The sequence below is a fragment of the Opisthorchis viverrini genome (genome assembly GCF_000715545.1).
Source record: "Opisthorchis viverrini unplaced genomic scaffold opera_v5_335, whole genome shotgun sequence".
Taxonomy (NCBI): Eukaryota; Metazoa; Platyhelminthes; class Trematoda; order Opisthorchiida; family Opisthorchiidae; genus Opisthorchis; species Opisthorchis viverrini.
In genome coordinates, this window is record NW_008751990.1 from 257933 (window position 1) to 278354 (window position 20422).

At 46.3% G+C, this 20422-nt stretch overlaps 1 protein-coding gene across 1 annotated transcript in view; it reads right to left on the reverse strand.

Moving 5' to 3' along the window:
* The window catches only part of T265_10082 (hypothetical protein), a gene marked incomplete at both ends in the record, with an annotated part of 30592 nt that overhangs the window by 3796 nt on the left and 6374 nt on the right, over positions 1-20422 (reverse strand). Inside the window, 3 exons of the mRNA XM_009176350.1 lie at positions 5220-5653; positions 8395-8677; positions 12384-12887. Coding sequence (XP_009174614.1) covers positions 5220-5653; positions 8395-8677; positions 12384-12887 — 1221 coding nt within the window. The remainder of the gene's footprint in view (positions 1-5219; positions 5654-8394; positions 8678-12383; positions 12888-20422) is intronic.

Sequence of the window (20422 nt, forward strand, 5' to 3'; positions counted from 1 at the left end):
GTGAACTGTCGACGGAACTTTTTTGCGGTCCGTGTATGTTTCATTTGGAACTCCCTACCTCCCAATGTTGTAGATTCGCCGAGTTTAACCATTTTCAAGAACAATTTAGATGCATATCTTATATCCAAACCGAATCTGGAACTGTTTAACTCCATGTGATACTCAGTAAGCATTATGCATATTTTTGCGCCCGTTTGTATATATACGTTCACTCTATGGTCGTTGTAAAGTTAATTGCTTTTTAGACCATTAAACCCTTGAATTACTTGATTCCGCCGGAGGCACGAAATAGCAACACGAAACTGTTCCACAGAATGACCAAGAGTGGTCATATCTCAGGGGGTGGGCGAGATGGCTGAGTGGTTAGAGCGCGAATTTACTGACCCGTGATTCGAACCCAACCTCTACCTCTCGACTTCTTCTGTCCAGGCTTGGGCAACCTGGCAGTATGCCAGCCCTCGAACCTCCTTCGGGTTGCAGCATGGAAGCTAGGCAGCGAAAGGGTGTTACAGCTGAACGATTATCTTTTTTTTATCTTATCTGTTCGTGCGAATCCAGTGCGACTAGCGCTTGGTTGGCTGGGAACAAGGCATTCGTACAACCAGTTTCTTTTGAGATTGTCAGATTGAGTGTTTGCAATTGTGGGCACCCCAAATTGCTTGCGGCAGGCATGGTGAGGGCGCGCAACTCCAGATGTCACATCCACCATAATCGGATAAAGTGTTCAGTAGCCGGATCACTTAGTGGGTGTACTGCGTGGACTCACAGGTCTGAGTGACTGGTCTTACGGGTCTCTCAAAGTACATCCACTAGGTTCACCATACTCGACACACTGTGTTAAAACAGATTGAAGCGGTAGGTAACAACGACTAGCTGTGATTAGGTGGCTCTGATAACCGTGACCGCGAAACCGGTGGAAGGTTGACAGCTTGCAGCGGCCCCATGATCCGTGATCCATTGTGGATTCGCAGCGATAACGAATGAATTCTGATCGAGTGCTACGAGCATATGGGCGGGAAAATAAGTATACTATAGGGAGACGCAGCAGTCTCGTCTACTGAGTCGACTGGACAGCCAATGGTACGCGAGATAAAGATCGATATGTCCGTGGAAAAAATCTGCGCATCTACCGAGAACGGACGCGTGTTGGAGAAGTCGAATCAAAGGGAATTCTCAGGACGAGGGGCGATAGTTGTGGGCATCACGCGACAGTACGCACGGTGAGAATCTTCACTGGTCGCACTTTCTATACAATCCAATGTCCATTCAAACCTGAAAGTGGTTATTTTTAGCTACGTTTCTATCAATCGATTTGGCTAAGGTTTATTTTAGGAATTGTCTGCGGTGTACAAGTTTCTACTCATTTGAATAAACACACCTTAGCGAAGTATCAGGATCGTTCTCATAAAACACAACAAGAACGTTATGCGGATGGTGAGGATGACATCTGCATCACATAGGTAGGCATTTGTATACCGCTCGTGAGAACAGTCTGCCCAAAATTGTTAGCTGTTGGATGTCGTGTTTTAGGAATATGAAAGTATCAACATTCACTGACGACTCAATTCAATTAAACTTATCAGCTATAAACCGTGTATCATAGGCACATTGGTTCCAGTTGCTACATTCCTGATCAACGGTAAACGGGAGAGAGTGGAACATAGAGACAAGCCTGGGAAGTGAGTACTGGGTGGCTACGCATTGAGGGCGCTGGACACGTGCTCGCCTCGCATGTCAGATGCCCGGAGTTCAAACCCAAACACGGCCAAGGCCATACACAGCTGATGAGCCTTAGTACGGACGAAATTCGTTTGGTGCCGATTCACCATATTATTTGCACCAGGACCGTAGGATGACTGTTCAAACCAGTGTTGTGAATGTGAATCTTATAACCACCCGATTCCCCCATATGTATGCTGGTTTTGACCAGTGCAGTTTCATGACTTCGCATACAGTAATAATACACTACTCATAATGTTGCTGAAAACTCTTCGACAGCCCACCACCGGTTTCGTCCTTCTTGGGGCTCGTCAGATAGGCACAGTTTCCGTCAACCTTATGTTCCACTTGGACCCACATTAGACAGATGCACGAGCGTCATTGACCGTACGATTGGGCTATTTCTGCGAATGTCATTAGCTGTTGACAATTTGAGTCCCGGGGTCCGCATCCAGGGAGGCGGCAGTTGCCCACCCAACCAAGTTTACTGCTAAGTGTTTTCGTAATTCGTTACCAGGTCCACCTCTTGGTCACTGCCACTCAGTACAAGGCTGGGAAAAAGAGCTCTGTGAGGTAGACGGTCCTCTGACGTGCACCAACCAGCGTAACCTATAAAGCGTGGGTAATTCCTCTATCGAGGGAGAGTCCCTTCTTCCTAAGACCATCTGGCGTACCACAGCATTAAGAATCCGATGTCCTCACCAGACCAGACCAATGCTTCAGAGACACCAATGGTCAAACACTGACATTTTCTTATGTTCTCTGTGCATAGGACAACGTTACTGAAAGCCTTCTACATCTCTGAGCCTTCGAAATCCAGCAGCGTTCTCTGTCATTCTTCAAGCTCATGATTATCCGGTGCTTGAGGGATCTGCGTGCACCGTCATAGTCGCTAGTTGCTGGTATGGCCTTTCTGGCATCAATAAGTTCTGTTGATCTCGATGATATTCAGTATTCATCTGGTCGAGTCAGATGGGCAGGACAGTTCTGAAAGCCGGCAGCATTGCTTCTTTAACTCGCGTCCATCTAACATTCACGCAATCTTCGTCATTCGCACGAGTGTGCGTTTCAACTCGAAATTCTTCAGCCAGTGAAACTTGTCAAAGTTGATTAACGGAGTTGCTCTCCTTTGGCATGTGTAATGCTGCCGGGAAGCGAAGTGCTAACCGGACCTTCATGATGGCGCGATCAGAGTCAGGTTGCGTACCCTAGAGGAACGACAAACCCTAACTGAGTCTCTCCACCGGTCTCTCTCACGTGGTCGAACAGAGACCACGATTGTCTTCCAGTAGGTGGCCTCCTAGTATCTCGATGTGAGCGTTTGTGTTGGAAGTTCGTGTTGGCTAGGAACAGACAACTGAAGAACTCGCTCCCCATCATTGGTACGCTCAGTATGGACTCCAAATCTACCACCTAACTGTGCTTCTTGATCGTCCAACTTGGGCATTCACACTAACCGCCAGGGTTACTATATTCGTCCTTCTTACCCACCGAAGTAGTCATGACAGATCTTGATAAAACACATCCTTCTTAGTCTCATAACTGCACTGTGTGGGACATATTCTGATACGACAAATAAGCACCATTTACTACATCGATCTGAATAGATTTCAACTGAGTCAGACAACCGCACAGCGCAGGAACTACTACTGTTTAGGAGAACCAGTCCTGGAGCTGAGTGTAACTACCACACCGTAGATACCACGAGTCATTGCACCAGGAACACCGGATAGCGGAAGAGTGAAATGTGGAACATCTGAGCTCGTCCTAAGCGGCTTGAGGAGTACGACTGAAATGGGGTCGATCTTGTAGGCGTGCTTCGGGGACACAACATACAGTAAGAGATGCCTGTTACCCAACTTGACATAGAGGACGGACAGTAAAGGCTGCAACGTGGATCATATCCTTTGGGGTTATTTAATGATTATTTTGGTTTATTTTTCTGGGCGGAGGTTTAGACAAGGAATAGTGGCTAGGGGATGGAGTGTGGGAGAAGACCGATGAGCGAAGGGCTGCAAGGGCGAATGATACTCCCCGGTTGCCCAGGTCGAAAAAGAGATGTTGTGTTTAGGAATATGGGAGTATCAGCATTCACTCACGATTTCATTTGCTAGTAAGGTCAATCTATGTTGACGAGCCAAGACACACTAGAGCTTTTCCATGATTATCTCTCGAAATATTCGAACCCGCGACATTCCGGCTGGAATACTAGTGGCTTATCAGCAAGAGGTATGGCGCCAAACTGTGTACGGATAAGAAGCGAATGCTCCCTTCCTACCTCCGCGCTGTTACTTCCACAAGGCACACTTACCTACACAATACAATCTATCATGGCCTCTGGCCTGGAGTCACGTGACAAATGATGTTCGACTACCACAATACTCACCCAGTAAGTTTACTCATTTAGAAGACTAACACAGTACTGAGGTACGGCCACATGTGCCGTCTACATGCGGTTGCGGTAAATTCGAACAACACGAAGATAGAAATGTGAAGCAATGCTCTGCGATGCAAGCGGGACTAGAATGCAAACTACAATTGATCGAGAATAATTGTATTCTTGAGTGTTTCCGGCGGGAGAAACACGGGTTAGCGGACGTCCTGCTGTTATTTTGTGCGTGTCTCATATTTGGGAATCTATTTCCAATGACTGTTCCGTGCAGCACACAGGCTATAGTCGATAACAGGTCCAACCTAATTAGTGACATGGTAGTATGAAAGCCAAGCTGAAAGGTCATGACCAAAGCTTGAATTGGAATCGAGGCGGAGCTGCTTGGTTAAAACCAACCCACATAAACGGCAGTACTGTGGTGCGATGCGTGAGTTCAACGGTTGGTAAGAAACTACGCCCATTTTGCCAAACAGTTTATTCCGCATTCGTTATAATGCTAGCAACACCAAAGTCAACCAAAGTGGACAGCTATCCCGATAGTTGTGCTAGCAAAGGCCTGGTCTCGCGCGTTACGTATGCTGCTAGACTTCACGCGTGATTCACAGCATACTGGCCCGCCTGATCAATAGTCTAGAACTCGCATTAGTAACCACAGACCAGGCGTCGTGCGGTAGTATCAGATGAAAGTTTGCGGGGGCGAGATGGCGCAGTAGTTAGAGCGCGAATTTACTGGCCAGAAGGTCCGTGGTTCGAACCCGACCTCTGCCTCTCGACTTTCCCTGTCTAGGCTTGGGCAAGCTAGCAGTATCCCAGCCCTCTTGATTCCTTCTGATGGTATAGCAGTAAGGTACCGAAAGGGTGCTGAATCATTTATTTAAGCCTCATTGCTGTTGCAACTAAATAACAGAGCTTTATTGAACAAAGTATTTTTTTCATTGATATCCTCTTAAATTACGGGCACTTGACCGAATCATCTTTGGCACACTGCATGCAACCTAGTGTGGTCGAGTAGACAGTCAACATCTTTTAACCAAGATCAACATCTGATCGCGCCAGAACAGGTTGGATACGGAAAAGCTAGTTGTTTAAAAAATGGAGGCAGACTTACTCGGATTTCGTGTGAGATCTTGATCGAACTGCTCGCACTCAAAGAGGATTTTCGGTACTCCGTTGTAGAAGAGTCTGGATTGTCTAAGAACTTGGAATCTGATACACTAGTTCCCATGTCTAATTTAGTTCGGACGAACGTCCTGCGTTCAGCCGACAACGAGCGAGCCAAACTAGCCGTTCTATCATTTGACGACTCAGGCATAGACGAACCAGTGGGCTTAGTAATAGGGCTGCTGGCATCTTTTGGTCCAGCACTTGGTGATGAGGTCGAACCTATGCGAGCAGGACGTTTAACTGTAAAGCTGGGCCATTTGCGCTGCCTTTGAGGTTGTGATTGTGCGACAGCGGCGGGTTGATCGTTGTGAACGGAAACCACAGGAGGCTGGGGCTCGTGACGCGAAGAATGCCCATCCGAGGTGTCTAAATCTACACCTGAAATGGAGAAGGAATAGTGAGAACAAATCGCTTAGTCGGACAAAGACAACCGTGGTTATAGAAGCATGTGATATCCGTCTGAACAGTTCGGTTGTCTAACTTACCAGAATTTCTCAGGAACATTACACCCAGAGAGGCATGCATAAGCAATCTGGCTGATGAGTAATGGATCAGTGTGTGGTAAGCAATCGAGAGTGTTGTCTGGTAGTAGATGTCTCCTATTAGGTGGGACAAATAAGCGTAGCACGCACTAGTACAAATGAAACCCTAACAACATGGTTGTACTTCACCCACTTAAATTGTTATAGCTGTCTTGTCGTAGAGAAATCACGCCCAGAAAAGGTCATTATTCTCAAAAGATTCGCACTTCTGGTCAGTCTCTGTCGGTGGTCTGTCCGAAGGAGAGCTCTGTGGAAATGTGGTCGTCAGATGAAGCAGGAGGGAAGTTGGGAAACAATGATGAAAATGGAAGACGCCATGAGTCGTATGTTATTGCTTGTTCGCTGTGTTGTACGCAGTGGGTAGGGCGAGCTGGCTGATGTCACCAGACCACAGCCCTTGGCGCGAAAACCTGATAGGCGTAAGAATACCGCACTAGTCCAACTTTTACAGAGTAGTTTGCCACACTTGTTCCAACTCCCAACCTGGAGGGCCAGGAGTCTGTATTCGTCAGACTTCTATCCACTGCCCGACCTGGTAGGAGAGGCTATGTGGATACTGCACGCGTATAATCCAGCAAAGCCCAAATACTTGCAAAGGTGCACGAACGGTCACCTTGGTGATAGGTCTAATTCACGGAGATCCAATAACTGCGTAAGCATTATACTGACATAAACTACCGTGAAGGTACAAGAGGATCGCTTCTTATACAAGCCACTGCCTAAACGTTAACTTTGGGATATACTTGTACGGAACTACATTGCTATGATGGTGTAAAAAAGTCCTGGCGAATGGCCGGAAAACAGGGGCGAGGACGGAATTATTTTAGAAAACCTTATACACTTCGAGATAAAGATCAAGGTTTCGGTGACCCCGAATAGCAATAAGCATCATATCGATGTGGGAGCTAAGGATCTTTGCGAAGCTCACTCAACAGGAACACCGTATACAACGAAATACGAACGTTAGGCAACCAGTCTGGCTAGGAAGTGAAAATAGGCTGTCCACTAGGACTTGTTACCTGCCAGGCCCGATGATGTTTCCAGCAGAATTGCGTAGAACCCAAAAGAGAAAGGTATGAAGATCTCACGGCACTACACTTTGAGTTACAATCCGCGTTACCATATCATCGCCGGTCCATTCGAACCTTTGGTCAACTAGGGATCTGAGTAAAAAAATTTCTTCTATGACTTTGTTGGTGAAACATTGTTGCAACCCCAAGACACGGGCTGGCATCCAGTTTGAATGCGACTACGTGGGTTTCAAAACGGGGTTGCCATTCACTGGGCGACCCAAGGCTACTTTGGTAGATGCTGGTCGGACATTTACTGTAGATGCACCTTCATCTGATCAGCTTCATTCGTCTCTCAAGAGACCGCGGTCATTGCTAAGTACTCGCTTAAGCAACACTTCGTTGCGAATACACTCCAGTCGACTAAGGCTAAGGCACCAATGATAAAACCTTGAGGATGTTGAAGGTCTGCGGAACGGAGAGGCCAAGTTCCTTGACCACAAAAGTAGAAACTTGTTACTAGTGTCTTGTGAAAGCAACTGTAACTTCAGTGAAAATCTTTACCGATATCACAGATGACGGTAAATAATGCGGCGCTATAAACGACATGTGTCGACTTCATCTGTCACAGTACGATCACAGTTTACGAGGCCGTGAAGATGTGTATGCTTGTAGACGGATTAGACCTATCCTCCCCGTAGCTGGGCAGTGAGGGTTGGAAATCCCGAAGAAACAAACAACGAAAGAAGAAGTCAATGTTGCCAGGTAACAATAAAATTTCGTAGGTGTAGCCCAGCAGCCTTTATTTAGATATGATTTCGACACCAAGGTTTATAGTTCCTTGAGGTGCGCATTCCGTGATGTTCATGTCAAAAGTGAACAGAAGGGAGAAAGGTGACAGACCCACAATTTGAAAGGAAAGTTTTGAACCCTTACAAGACCAGACGAGTGGAAATAAAGGATGCGGACCATATTCACAAACTTCGCGGAGATCCCTCTTTTTCCAAGCATAGTTGAAAGAAAAATGATCTCCCTCTACAGATTGCGATTGGCAGGCCCACTAGATGGGAAACCGCCATCGTCAATCCGTGGTATGTGGCACAACTCAAGTACTTTATGTGACGTGAAGACGCGGTCAATGTACCTTGATGAAATCCGGTTTGGTGGTCACGGATTCACGCCCCACCTGCTGAAGTTAAGCAATTCAGTGGGGAGTCAGTAGCGTTCGGGAATTAAACATCGATACTCGATTCTGGTTCCGTATCATGCATTACGGAACCGAACCTGTGATCGCCAAACCAAACCTCAGTCACTGAATTATTCATTGAGCTAAATACCAAATGTATGAGCTACGTGAGAAGCGCATTCGTTTTCTCAGACAACGTCTACAGGATTAGATACTTATAATAACATATACGAAGTTCGACGACAGGATCGTACAAGAGTATTGAATGTGTGAATGAATGCTATTCGGTAACAAAAACGCTTCCTTCAAAGGGGAATCCTATGGAAAGTGACGACATCAGTGTAACTAAAGCAAAGCAGCATTCAAACACCTGATGCTTACCCCAGTTATCATCGCGATTACCCGTGTTAAATCTTCGTGGATCCTGGAGCGCCAGTAGGAATTCTTGCTGCATTCGCTGGATGTCACGGAGCTGTACAACCCAGGCCTGCCGGTTGGCACTGGTAATCGGGTCGATGACGTAAACTGCACCACGCCCGGGAGTCTGGTCAAGAACAGCAAACCGGAGATCGTCTGGAGCGAAACCGGTGGATAGTAAGTGATCCACCGCAGCTGCGTCTGCATTTGTGTGGCCATTCGGAAGACTGCAGTTGTACCAATGAGACTGCGAAGCAAAACGTGATAGGTGAAACAGTTAGTGCAAACATTCTTGAACTATTTCGGATCATGCGTTCTCTTCAGTCAATCACGATGGATAATCCCCTCGAAAGCTTTGCTGACGGAAACAAAACTTCTTCGTACGTAGAGTAAATAAGACTTTGTTCGTATTTTTCTCCTCCACGACAGAGGAGTATTAACCCTAGTGAGAACAGGATGATCAGCCTGATTTCGAAAACGATTTCAATAAATAGAGAACGTTCTCCTGATCCAAGGATCTTGAAAAAGTGCTTCAAATGACAATTCACCTTATTTATAGCTCTCAGCTGACGTTTTTCCCTTCCGCCCGCGGCCTGACTGACTTGATCTGACTTGAAAGGGTACTCCGACATTGATACGGGCGATATACAGATGATGAACTCCGTTATTTATGGCTGAATGTGGGGGTCGGGATGCCCGCCATGTCATTCGCGACGGATTTCAAGGAAATTGAATTAGCAAGAACAAATTCAGCAAAACACTGGATGAACAGCCTGGGGTCTTGAAGTTGTGTTCGTATCCTGATGCTTTAGGGGGTGTTGACAAGAGTAAGATAGATCACTGCAGATCGTCTGAACAGAATGCTCCAGATATTCAATGCCCCTGTGCATTCAATATCAATACATGTAGTCCCGTATAATGGCCATCATCACCATTGGCAGCAATGAAAAACTGGCATTTAAATCGGATTCAACAGGCGTCAAACCAGTGGGTGTCTGTGTACAGTAGGAAGCTACGAACGTCTTATGCGGCGCGCAGGTCCCTGGAGACGAAGTACACCCGAAGTAATAAGATCGGCCGGTGAGCATTCAGGACCGTTAGCAAACCACCAGTCCACTTAAATATGATGGCGTAACAATGTGTCAGCACCAGTTACATGTTTACCATCGAGGTACCGGCGTCGATTCCTCTAAGTTTCAGCATACTGCTACAACGCTCTCACTACAGCAGCACGCATATGCTATCAAGAGCAGCCTGGTGGTATTACATTAACCATAAGGTTGATGATGGCCACCATTTTAGCATGACAACATCCAGCAAGCAAACGTACTTCGAGTCCAGGTTATGTTTAGCATGTAGACTAGTGTGAATGTTGGTTACCGATCCCACCAAAGAATGTGAGTCCACATGTTGCGCAAGTCTAGATGGTCGAGGCTACCTTAGGGAGACTCAACCTGTTCCAAATGACTCGATTGTTTTCTAGCATCGCAACGTGTCGCCCCTCAAAACTTCTCGCGCCGGCCTGAATAGCTATTGTGTCTAGTACCGGTGAACGGAAGAAGGCCTTCGCTGCGCAGTTACTTATCAGAAAATGCCAACTGACCAGTTACAGACTATTGGACAGGAAAGCAAAACTCTCATAATGTATCTTAATTACAAAAACTGAACATCCATCTTCTCTTGAACGCGTCTTCCTTAACTTTCCTGGATATTCATTAAGTGTTGCTCAAGTCCAAACAAATGCTACAAAGCGAGTCCACAAATCCGCAATAGATCTCCCTTTTCAATCGGATTTACAAGAAAACATACTACTCGCATGCCTCCCCATCAGTAGTATCACCGTTACCCCAGGACCTAGTAAGACCCAAAATGAAAGTTACGTATTCCTAAAACATGTCTCAATAGCGGAACCTCAGACGTCCCTACTTGTCCTTAGACAAGTTTCTTGGCGATACGAGTTTCGGCCATTCGTTTCGACTAAACACGGTGGGGCTGGTTTTGGATTGCACTGAATTGAACTGAACAGTGCTAGCTTCCGTGCTCAGGATTCTCTTATTCCATTTGACACAACAGACTTATCAAAGGCAATGCAATTGAAATAGGTAAAAAAAATTTCTTCTGCGCTGTCAGGTCTCACTGCCGCACATCACTGAAGATAGCACAACAGCCGGATCTTGGTGTCTACGGGTAGGCAATGATTGTTCCAGACGCTTTTCTCAGGATAACCGACCCGTCATAGTCTTTACCATTCGTGTGTTTATTTAGTCATCACGTGTCGGGTTCGTGAACAGTATGCCGCTGAGACAGCAAAAATGCGTACAGCATGTACTGACGTTAGGCTATTGAAGAGTGTTCACAGTATGACAGATATCAGGGTGACACCTCCATGGTCTAGGGAAAGATCACCTTATGTACCCTAATGAATGGAGGCATGACAATTGATGGAATGCCATCTGATCCCCAACTAATTTCAAACATACTAGTTAACGCAGAATATAAGAATGCACCGTTGTCTTTAAATAGCGCTGATGGAAACTAATTTGACTCGACAGTGTTTCCAGATGGAAAGACATCAGCAATTCATCAAGAAAAGGAGGACCTAAACTCACACATCATGCATCGAGTGGAGCCTGTCAAATAAAACACATAAAATCGTCCAGCTGTAGCACCCTTTCGGTGCCTAGCTGCCATGCCACCCGAAGGAAGCACGAGGGCTGGCATACTGCCAGGTTGCCCAAGCCCAGACGGGAAGTCGAGTGGCAGAGGTCGGGTTCGAACCACGGATCTTCCGGTCAGAAAATTCGCGCTCTAACCACTTGGTCCATCTCGCCCAAGCACATAGATAAGGGTAATCGGGCCAAATAGACTGTGTGAATAGGTTGTGTGCTTAAATAAATACTGCTACGGAACAACTCGTGAATATCACAGATTTCTAAGATTCGCATGAGTCCTTTGGGAGCATTTCGGATCCGTCGATAGCCGTGCGGGTGAGAACTGGAAGTGTATGAACAGGCTAGTTCTTCCCTCGTAGAGCTCATCCAGAAACATTTCAAAGGTCTGCACCGCTTGCAGGACCAAAGCGTTTTAAAACAGTAGGCTGCCAAAAGAAGCGACACACAAAATGCCATCAAGACTAAGGCCAAGTTGTACACAAATGTCTTGGAAATTGAAGCTGCTAGAAAACAAGGGATTCACCCGAATGATAATGAAATCGTCACCACTACTTGAATAAATGTCTCTGGATTCGCCCGTCGCACCAAGCCATGTCAACAGCACACCTGAAGGCTAGATCCAACCAAGAGTTCAACGCTAACCCACACATAGAGCCGCATGGGTCTGTAGCTTGGTGTAAACCTGAATAAATGAGATAAACAAAATACAAAGATTCTGGAAATACCAACACGCCTAACTGATATTCACGTGAAGCATTCGTGGCTCACCGTATACAGAGAATGGACTGGAAACCCACACCACCCATTAGACACACTCAAGGTGCACTTATGTCTCCAGCTAGTATTACCAAGGTGTGTTTCGCGTTTTTGGATACCGCAGACATGTATTCCTAGAAATCTAAGCGCAAAAGATACACATGGCATGTTACGGTTAGTTAGTTAGTTAGTTATATTTATTTTGGCCATGTTCATGGAAAGTCAATCTCAGCATCGGTGCCCGTCTCGAGCATGTACAAAGCTAGGGTCTCCAATGTGTCGGTGAAGAGCACAGAGACGGACATAGTAACAGTGGAACAGTCAATAGAAAGTAGTCGTTACACATGCTAGCCTAATCGAAGCGCGAATAAGAGTATTGGGAAAAATGGACTACCGAATTGCCTAAATAGCACCTCATGTCCAGGATCTCACTTCTACGGGAATAGTTTGGAAGAGTGAACTGAACGCTGCCATACACATGGCAAAATCACGCTTGAAAACTGCAGCTCATGAAAATTAACTCACTTCATAACGCATTTTATTAACGTTAATAGCCGCACGGAATTGGTAAGTGGACTGGGCAAAGGCATCAGACGTGACACGTCGCTTGGGCTTGACCTCCTCCGTAACGACCAACATTTGTTCAAACAGAAAAAGACGGCATTCAACAAACTTCAAGTTGCCCGTATACAGACCAGCTGGTTCGGAGATAACCACAGGTTCACCAGAGTGAGGCGAAATGGTTGAACTCGTTTGATGAGAAAGAACTGAAACAGGCACGGAATGATCTGCAGGAGCCGATGGATTAGACGGAGTCGATATATTTGATGAAGGAGGGGTTTGTTTGGAGCTGGTTGGGTTGGGAGCAGGATAGCCAATAGCATTTGCATATTCCTGAAGAGCAACTTTGTAACCTGCCACTGTTTCCAGAAGTTGTTCACGAGACGTGGAAGCCACCAGCAAATCACCTCGTATGAGAATATTTCCTAAAGCCGTGATAACTCCAGAGAATCCATCGATGCGTGCAGCCTAGGACAGAAAAGTAATCATATTAAGATTAGCAAACCTACGGAGGACACTAACCAAATATATACCACGGGCTGAGTAACAAGCGACGAGTGAATACATCGATAACTACCCTGAATCAAATAGATTCTAAGAATGACCAGAGAAGCCTCAAACACAGGCAGGACGGTTAGAAAATAGCGTCCATGTGATACTGGCTAATCCAGCACCGTGCGGAGTCATATCTTCACATCACTCTTAACCTTACTCAAACCATGCTACGGCTGAACTCCTCGTCACTCATATCATTATCATCACTAACATCGACATCCACAAACATTGGTGATTATCCAAAGTAGTAGGACCGGAAATTCCCAGCCAAGTAAGAATTGAAAAAACAGGGAAATTAATATATGGAAAACTTTATGACCCAGGTTAAGCCCATATGAAAAGCTGCAACGTTCAGCAGCATTACAGATCAAGAGTTACGGTCAAATGTTGCAATGTGTAGGGACATCTGACGATTGAGGTATGCGATGTATCTGAGTTTCTGTCTCAAAGTTGGCAAATTGACAGTGTGGGTTGTCTAGCTTTACATCCTCACAGTAGGCACTGAGGGTAAACAGAACGGTTACAGACTGGTTCAAAGCTAGGAACGAAAAACTCACAGCATGCATGCTGACGTTCGATCTCCGTCAATGTTTTGGCGACTAACGTCTTTACAAGGCAGGAGCGGACACCGTATGGTCAAAGTTACTTCAGCGGCTCATATGCTGACGGAGATCCCAATGGGAAAGACAAGCTAGGGCTTTACATGGCCAGATGTGCGATTCACAACGCTGTGGAATAACATAAGGTTAGGTGTACTAGTTGACTAGTTACCTGACCGCTGACCTCAGCCTAAGGAAACTGAGCGAGCCAATTCATGGTTGAAAAAAATCGTTCAGCCGTAGTACGCTTTCAGTGCCTAGCTGCCATACAAGCTGAAGTAAGCACGAGGGATGGAATACTGCCAGGTTGCCCAAGACTAAACAGGGGAAGTCGAGAGGCAGAGGTTGGAGAAATCACTTTCACCAAAAATGGATTCACCCTTATTGAAAGGTTTCACTTTCTCCAGATAACGCTCAGAAATAGTCTAATGTACTTGGAGTTGTGCGGTCAACATTATTTCATCTTTTGACATATCAAATTCGAATGGGACGAGCTGGATCAGTGGTTAGAGCGCGAATTTACTGACCACAAGCGAGTGATCAGATTGTACTGTACTCTGGAACTCGACCTCATTCGGAACATCTGGGATACACTAATACAAGATGTACAGAGATACAATGTCTACGAACCCTGACCTCAGTGGATGTCCCTAAACAGAGATAAAGTACCATTCATTAGGATGTCCTCCAGACACACCGTCAAAGTATTTCAAATAGTTGTACAGTGGTATTGAGACGCAACAGTCGGAGCACATCGATCTAACCTACATATAGGTCGTTTTATCGGACAACGATCGACTGCCTTAATTGATCAATCAGTTTTTCGCCACCGAGAAACGGAACCTTAACATTATGCGACGGTTTGTGTGCCTACGTGACCAGTTGGATCATCCTGAGGAGAGTTCGTGTAACAGGTGTGGATTCTATCAAACCAAGCTGTTAGGTGCTTAGAAGTCTAACCAATATAATCTAGTGATTTTTCAAGTTATAGGTTCGAACATCTATAGAGGCCGTTTCTTCTGGAAAGATGTCATACACCACCACTTTTGTCTTGTGGTCAGCCTTTTGAGCCCAAGACTTTGGTTAATGGTACTAATCGTCCACCCGTTTAGGTTTGGGTGCCCAGGTAGTATTCCGACCCGCATGCAATCATGATTTCCACAACCATAAACACTGGTATGCCGGATCGACCGTCGCGTCGTGTCACCAGTCGGATCGTCCTGATTGCCGCAAACATCAGAGCAAGTAAGCGAAGATGTGTTGCTGTTGACAGCTCGTTTCTTTCTATCTCACATTTTTCCTTCTCCCTCTCCCCAACCCCATGATAACTCTCGCCTTATCGACGAACTCAAGGCTGACGACGAGATCTAGGCCGCGGTATTCGCAAACTAGCCTGCTGCTACTAACATATCAGACTAGCTTGAAATTGATGTGTGGTACGTATGAGGGGTTATTAGGTCAGCTTTTCCACCACTCTCCAGACGCTTCAACCTGGGGATCTCTGGCGATCCAGAGCCGTTGCAACAAGCTATTCATGAATCAGCATCATCCTAAGTCACCGGACGGACGGATTACTGCTTGGCCGGGAATCCGCTGATAGTCGCATTGATATGATTCGCCTGGCAATGTTCGCGCGAGGGGTTGAAGTGGATTTCAGGCTCATTAGTTGTCTTTCTAGGGCAACTGACTAAAGGATCCTTGTGACAGACGTGTTTTCACAAAAGCGAGGGGTTGAAGTGGATTTCAGGCTCCTTAGTTGTCTTTCTAGGGCAACTGACTAAACCCTGATTCCAAACCAACAAGGAAGACAACATAAATCAGCTCTGATGGACTGAAGGGATGAGATCAATTTGAGTCTAACGACAATGGTGGCGTTACTGATTACCTGTACCCTGCACGTTTTCCGTCGCCTTCCAAGGTTCACCCGAGTGTGCAAAAGCTAGAGGTTTGCTCGCGATCAAAAGCCGGTTGGCGCTGGAGACGCAATCCGTGACAAATCCCAGCCCCTAACATGTAAACCTCTCCATCCTACGGCAACCCCAAAAGGCGATGCGCCCTTTGCCAGCCCAGCGACTGGGGTGACCAGAAGGCAAGTTAGGGTTCTTAACGTAAGAAGTATGTTGCTCGGGTGCTCATAGCCCACTTGAGACTTCAAGCTGAAGTATTTGCAAATAAACAGGAACATCGCGATCATCTGGTAACTGAACAAAGGTGAAATACCCGGAGAAGATGGGATCACTGCTAAGGTTTACAAATCTTGCATCTCGGCAGTAATTTCGAAGCACTCTACAAGAGGCTTTGATTAGGCTCGAAAATCTAATGTGTTTCGCGAGACTGAGATAATTCAATACTACTACCGAGTCGTAAAAACAGTGATAAAGCGTGTGGGAAATTTATCGTGGAGTCAGTCCTGTTGACATTGCTGCCAGAAGTTTCGAGCCCCTCTGTTACGTTTTCCCAGAACTAAGCTTAACTAAGCTTTCTGCCATGCAAAAGGCAATGTAGACTAAATGCTTGCTATGCGGCAAATACTAGGACGTTTCAAATTCATTCAGCCTACCATAGCATGCTTCATCGACTTTCTAACTGCGTTAAAACCGATTAATCGTGAGCAGCAGCCACAGGTAACTGCGGCTGACGGTTTCTCTCCGAATCTTGTGAACTTCATTGAGGTCCATCACTCGTTAGTCAAAGCTGTTGTCCGGACATACGGCGAAGATTTCACAAGGTTCTACTCGCCGTCACCGATGCTCAGTATCTCTGCAAAAAAATCGGTCACTCGACCGGACATGAGAGATACTCTCCAGATACTCCAGTGTTTATACACTAGAACGCTGTGTGAAAATCACCCTGGCATCAGCCTACTAGGTGTAGCATAAAAGGTGCTCTCTGGTCTTATTCTTCGAAGGTTGACTGAACACATGGAGAGGCAGACCCGTTAAAACCAAACTGGGTTCCATCCTGCAAGAGGATCCATCGATCATATCTTCACCTTCCAACGGATTCTGGAACAGCGACACTGCTTCCAGCAACCAACAGTGGTTGTATTTCTTGATCTGAAAGCTGTCTTTAACTCTGTGGACCGTCACGCACTATGGTAGTGTCCGAGGAGCAAAGGTGTCTCCCATAAATCCTTGACCCTCATTAAGACGCTGTACGCCAACTCCCGCGGCCGTGTAAAGAGCTACGGGAAGCTCTCGTCTGAGTTCACCACGTCAAGTGGTGTAAGACAGGGCTGCCATCTTTCACCTTCCCTCTTCAACTTCATCATTGATACGACCATGGAAGACTCACTATCAACTCCCAATGCCTGTGGGGTTGAAGTGTCCCCAGATATCGAGTGCACAGACGACATAGCTCTTCTTGGATCTGACCCCGTGGTAATGCACACATTAAACAAGCCAAATAATTCTGCCTCACGGTTCGGCATGCGCTTCACACCTGCAGTGTAGAGTGCTACTGCGTTCAGCTATGATCATTCAGCTGTAGTACCCTTTCGGTGCCTAACTGCCATGCCACCCGAAGGTTGCACGAGGGCTGAGATACTGCCACGTTGCCCAAGCCTAGACAGGGGAAGTACAGGCAGAGGTCGGGTTCGAACCACGGAACTTCCTATCAGTAAATTCCCCCCCCAACCACTTGGGCCGTCTCGCCCAAGACTGGGTGGGCTCGAACCCTGGCCTCATCCTTGTGGATGAACCGATTGAGGTAGTAGACGAATATGTTTACCTGGGCGGCTGTGCCAGCCTCGGTGGTCTCGCAAAATATGATATTTTCATGCGGATTGGGAAGGCCAGGGCAGATTTTATGAACCTGCGTCACTTGTGGGGTAGGCGTGACATCAGTTTGAAGAGTGGAAACAAGCCAGAGGTGGTCCAGCAATGACTTGACAGCGAAATATAAAATCCATTACCAGCAAACTCAGCTGCGCTGGTCATTGCCGTCTTCCTGGATGGGGACCCAGAGACGGGCCACATCAATGGTTAGAGACATTGTCAAACACGGTCCGATCGCGCCCTCAATGGCGCTCATGCGTCTAAGCCATTGCCTTCAATCCACAGCTCCCTTCTCAATCCCTCCAATTGACAACCCACTGACAGTGCTGGATTTATGCACCAATTTATCAGCTCCCACCTGCAAAGCGCAGCTACCTCCCCCCCCTCCAAATCATCGTTGAACGAAACTGAGGCAGCTACAATCACTGTACGAGTACGCGATTGTTACAGCTGACAATGATGATGACACTAGAATGCGTCAACATCAAGCGAAAAATTTGTTGTAGGTAGGGACATGCCCATGGGAGCGGGTGTGTAGCGCCTTAATAGGGGTCATTTAAAACGATCAGTATCACCAATCTGCTGGCTTTTCCATGAGGTTTGATCAAAATTCAATTTTATGGGGTCATACGCAATCGTGCAACAAGAACTGTAAGGAAAAAAAGGTCTTCGAAAGAGGACCTTAGCTAACAGCACCTCGGGAAACTTCACTGCCCCACATGTCATTTTAGCTAAGAAAGGAAACGTATTTTACCCACAAGGTGGACTGATCCCACCTCCAGCAAACCAACTGATACAAGCTTTGTACAAAATAAAAGCTTGTTCGAACTGAAGGTCGGGTACACAGCCTACCCTGGGGAAAAACCACTCAGTTGGCCCTGATCACGTTTTTGATATGCGTCACTTAGTCCGTGTCCCGGACTGCTAACTCTCTGCGAAGCAAGGTTACCAGTAGCATACTCATCGAAATTGTGTACAAGAAAATCACTCACTCTCGCCCTGGTATTCATCCCCAACTACCCACATCAAGATGGATGTCATTCAACAATCTAATCTCACTGTTACCGTGTCTACTACCTGTAAATCCAGCACGTTTCACGGTTGCGGCTCACAAAATTAACTAAAATGCTAAGGTTTCGAAGCTCAATTCTTTTGGTTATTTTGAAGAAATGGACTGACGGGACCCACCTTTCAAAGGCGTGAACCAACATCCGCCGTTTGACTGTTCAGTATCCGCACACTGACTTTACCTCTCACAGGTCAGAGCTAAGACAACATCGGAGATACAAAACTACTGGTGAAGCTCATCATCGTCAACATCATCATTGACAATATTTTTTTAGTAATATGTAATAGTGCTTAAGTGCCATATAGCCGAGGAGAGTCCCAGCAAATGTTCAAGTAAACGGAAAGGGAAAGGACTTAGTGTAACGAAGTCTCATGGCCTTAAGGAATACGGTCAAGATTAAGGTGCCTGCACCTGTGGCAATTCACAGAGTGCGCTCTTACAGTAGAAGCGGACTGAATAGCGGAGCGGTAGATGGGAGCAATGGCCTAAATGATGTGTTTATAGCAAGGCCCCGGAGAAGAGTGACTATCACACCGGACGGGAGGGGACTTGAGTGATAAAAATGAGGAAAGATGGTATGTGGATGTTGGACAAGTATCTCTTAGTACAACTCCGTGGGTTACTGAGGTATGCAAACTACCGCATAACGATAGGTCCCGGTCTCTCCGCGACGACCGTCATCCTAATACAAGACACACCGCAAGGCGAGTAAGATACACGTCCATGAATTGCATTTGCGGCTACGGCCTACTACTTTAAGAACAATTTCAACACACAAAGCCTCTAGTCAGCAGCTTTAAGCGAGTTCTTACTTTTGACCGAGAATGACTTTGTCGTACACTGCTGTTCGTATGAAAGCTTTTGGACAGCTCCTCGCTCAAATACCCATCGGTCTGTGAGAGACTACAAAAGAAAAATTCTGTCGTATAAGTGTCCCTCGCTAGGTGGACGGAATCACCCTAAGGTTGAGAGTCACTCATAAGCAAATTGATGCTCCAACACATAGCGAGTGCAACAACTCACCGACGTGGCACCCCACCAAAATTGACTCCCTGTTTAATCATGCCAAGATAAATGATTAAACGCCAATGCACACTCCGAAAAGAGATGTGTACATTTGTAATGTTTGTTTACTTCGTGATTGATTAGGCCTCCGCTTACGGCGCCCCATATGCCATTGAAGATTTGGATTTGGGTTTTACACCCATACTTGCACAAAAGAGCTCTACCGTTAAGACACTGGACCTTACCACGATATGATGGTTTGCTCATCTCCCAACCCACTGAACTATACTGGGAGTGTATGACACTGACAAAGCCCCACATAAAACGTTGGTCAACACGTACAGGTCTTGCTAACACTACCTCCTAGTCCCCCAAGTTGGGGGATGGAACATGTGTGGAGACTTATTCCTTGAAAACTTAGGCTGATCTGACGGTATTACGCTGACCACCGCTGTCTTGTGGCAAGATGTACTCATCACAATTTAGTGCGAAATGGATGAAAGCCTTGGCAACCCATCACCACTTTAGTGGTCTACGCCGAAGATAGTGAGATTGTTATCCACAAGGTTCGCAAACACCAAGGTCATCTTATATTCGTCCTCCGAAAACTAGAGCAAGGACCTGTAAGGACCAGTTTGAGGGAGCATCCAAAGATCTATGGGAAAACTTCTGGACAGTGAAGGAAAACTCACAGAAATAGTGGCTTTTGTGCAGGCGACTCGAACTAATCAACCAAAAGTAGTGAACGATGTGATCGCTCTACAGAACTTGGAGATGCTTCAAGATGAGTAAAGATATGAAAGTGGGAGTCTGAGATAATCAGAGGCGACTTCCGTTTGCCGGGATACGAACTCTAGACAAGAGACATCCGAGGTTGTTGCTTGTCACAAGCTTCAAGTTACCCGAGAGAAACCACACCGTCAAGTCAATACAAGTTACCTCAGTAGCCCAGAAGGTCCGTGGTTCGAACCTTTCCCTGGCTTTTCGACTGCTCCTGTC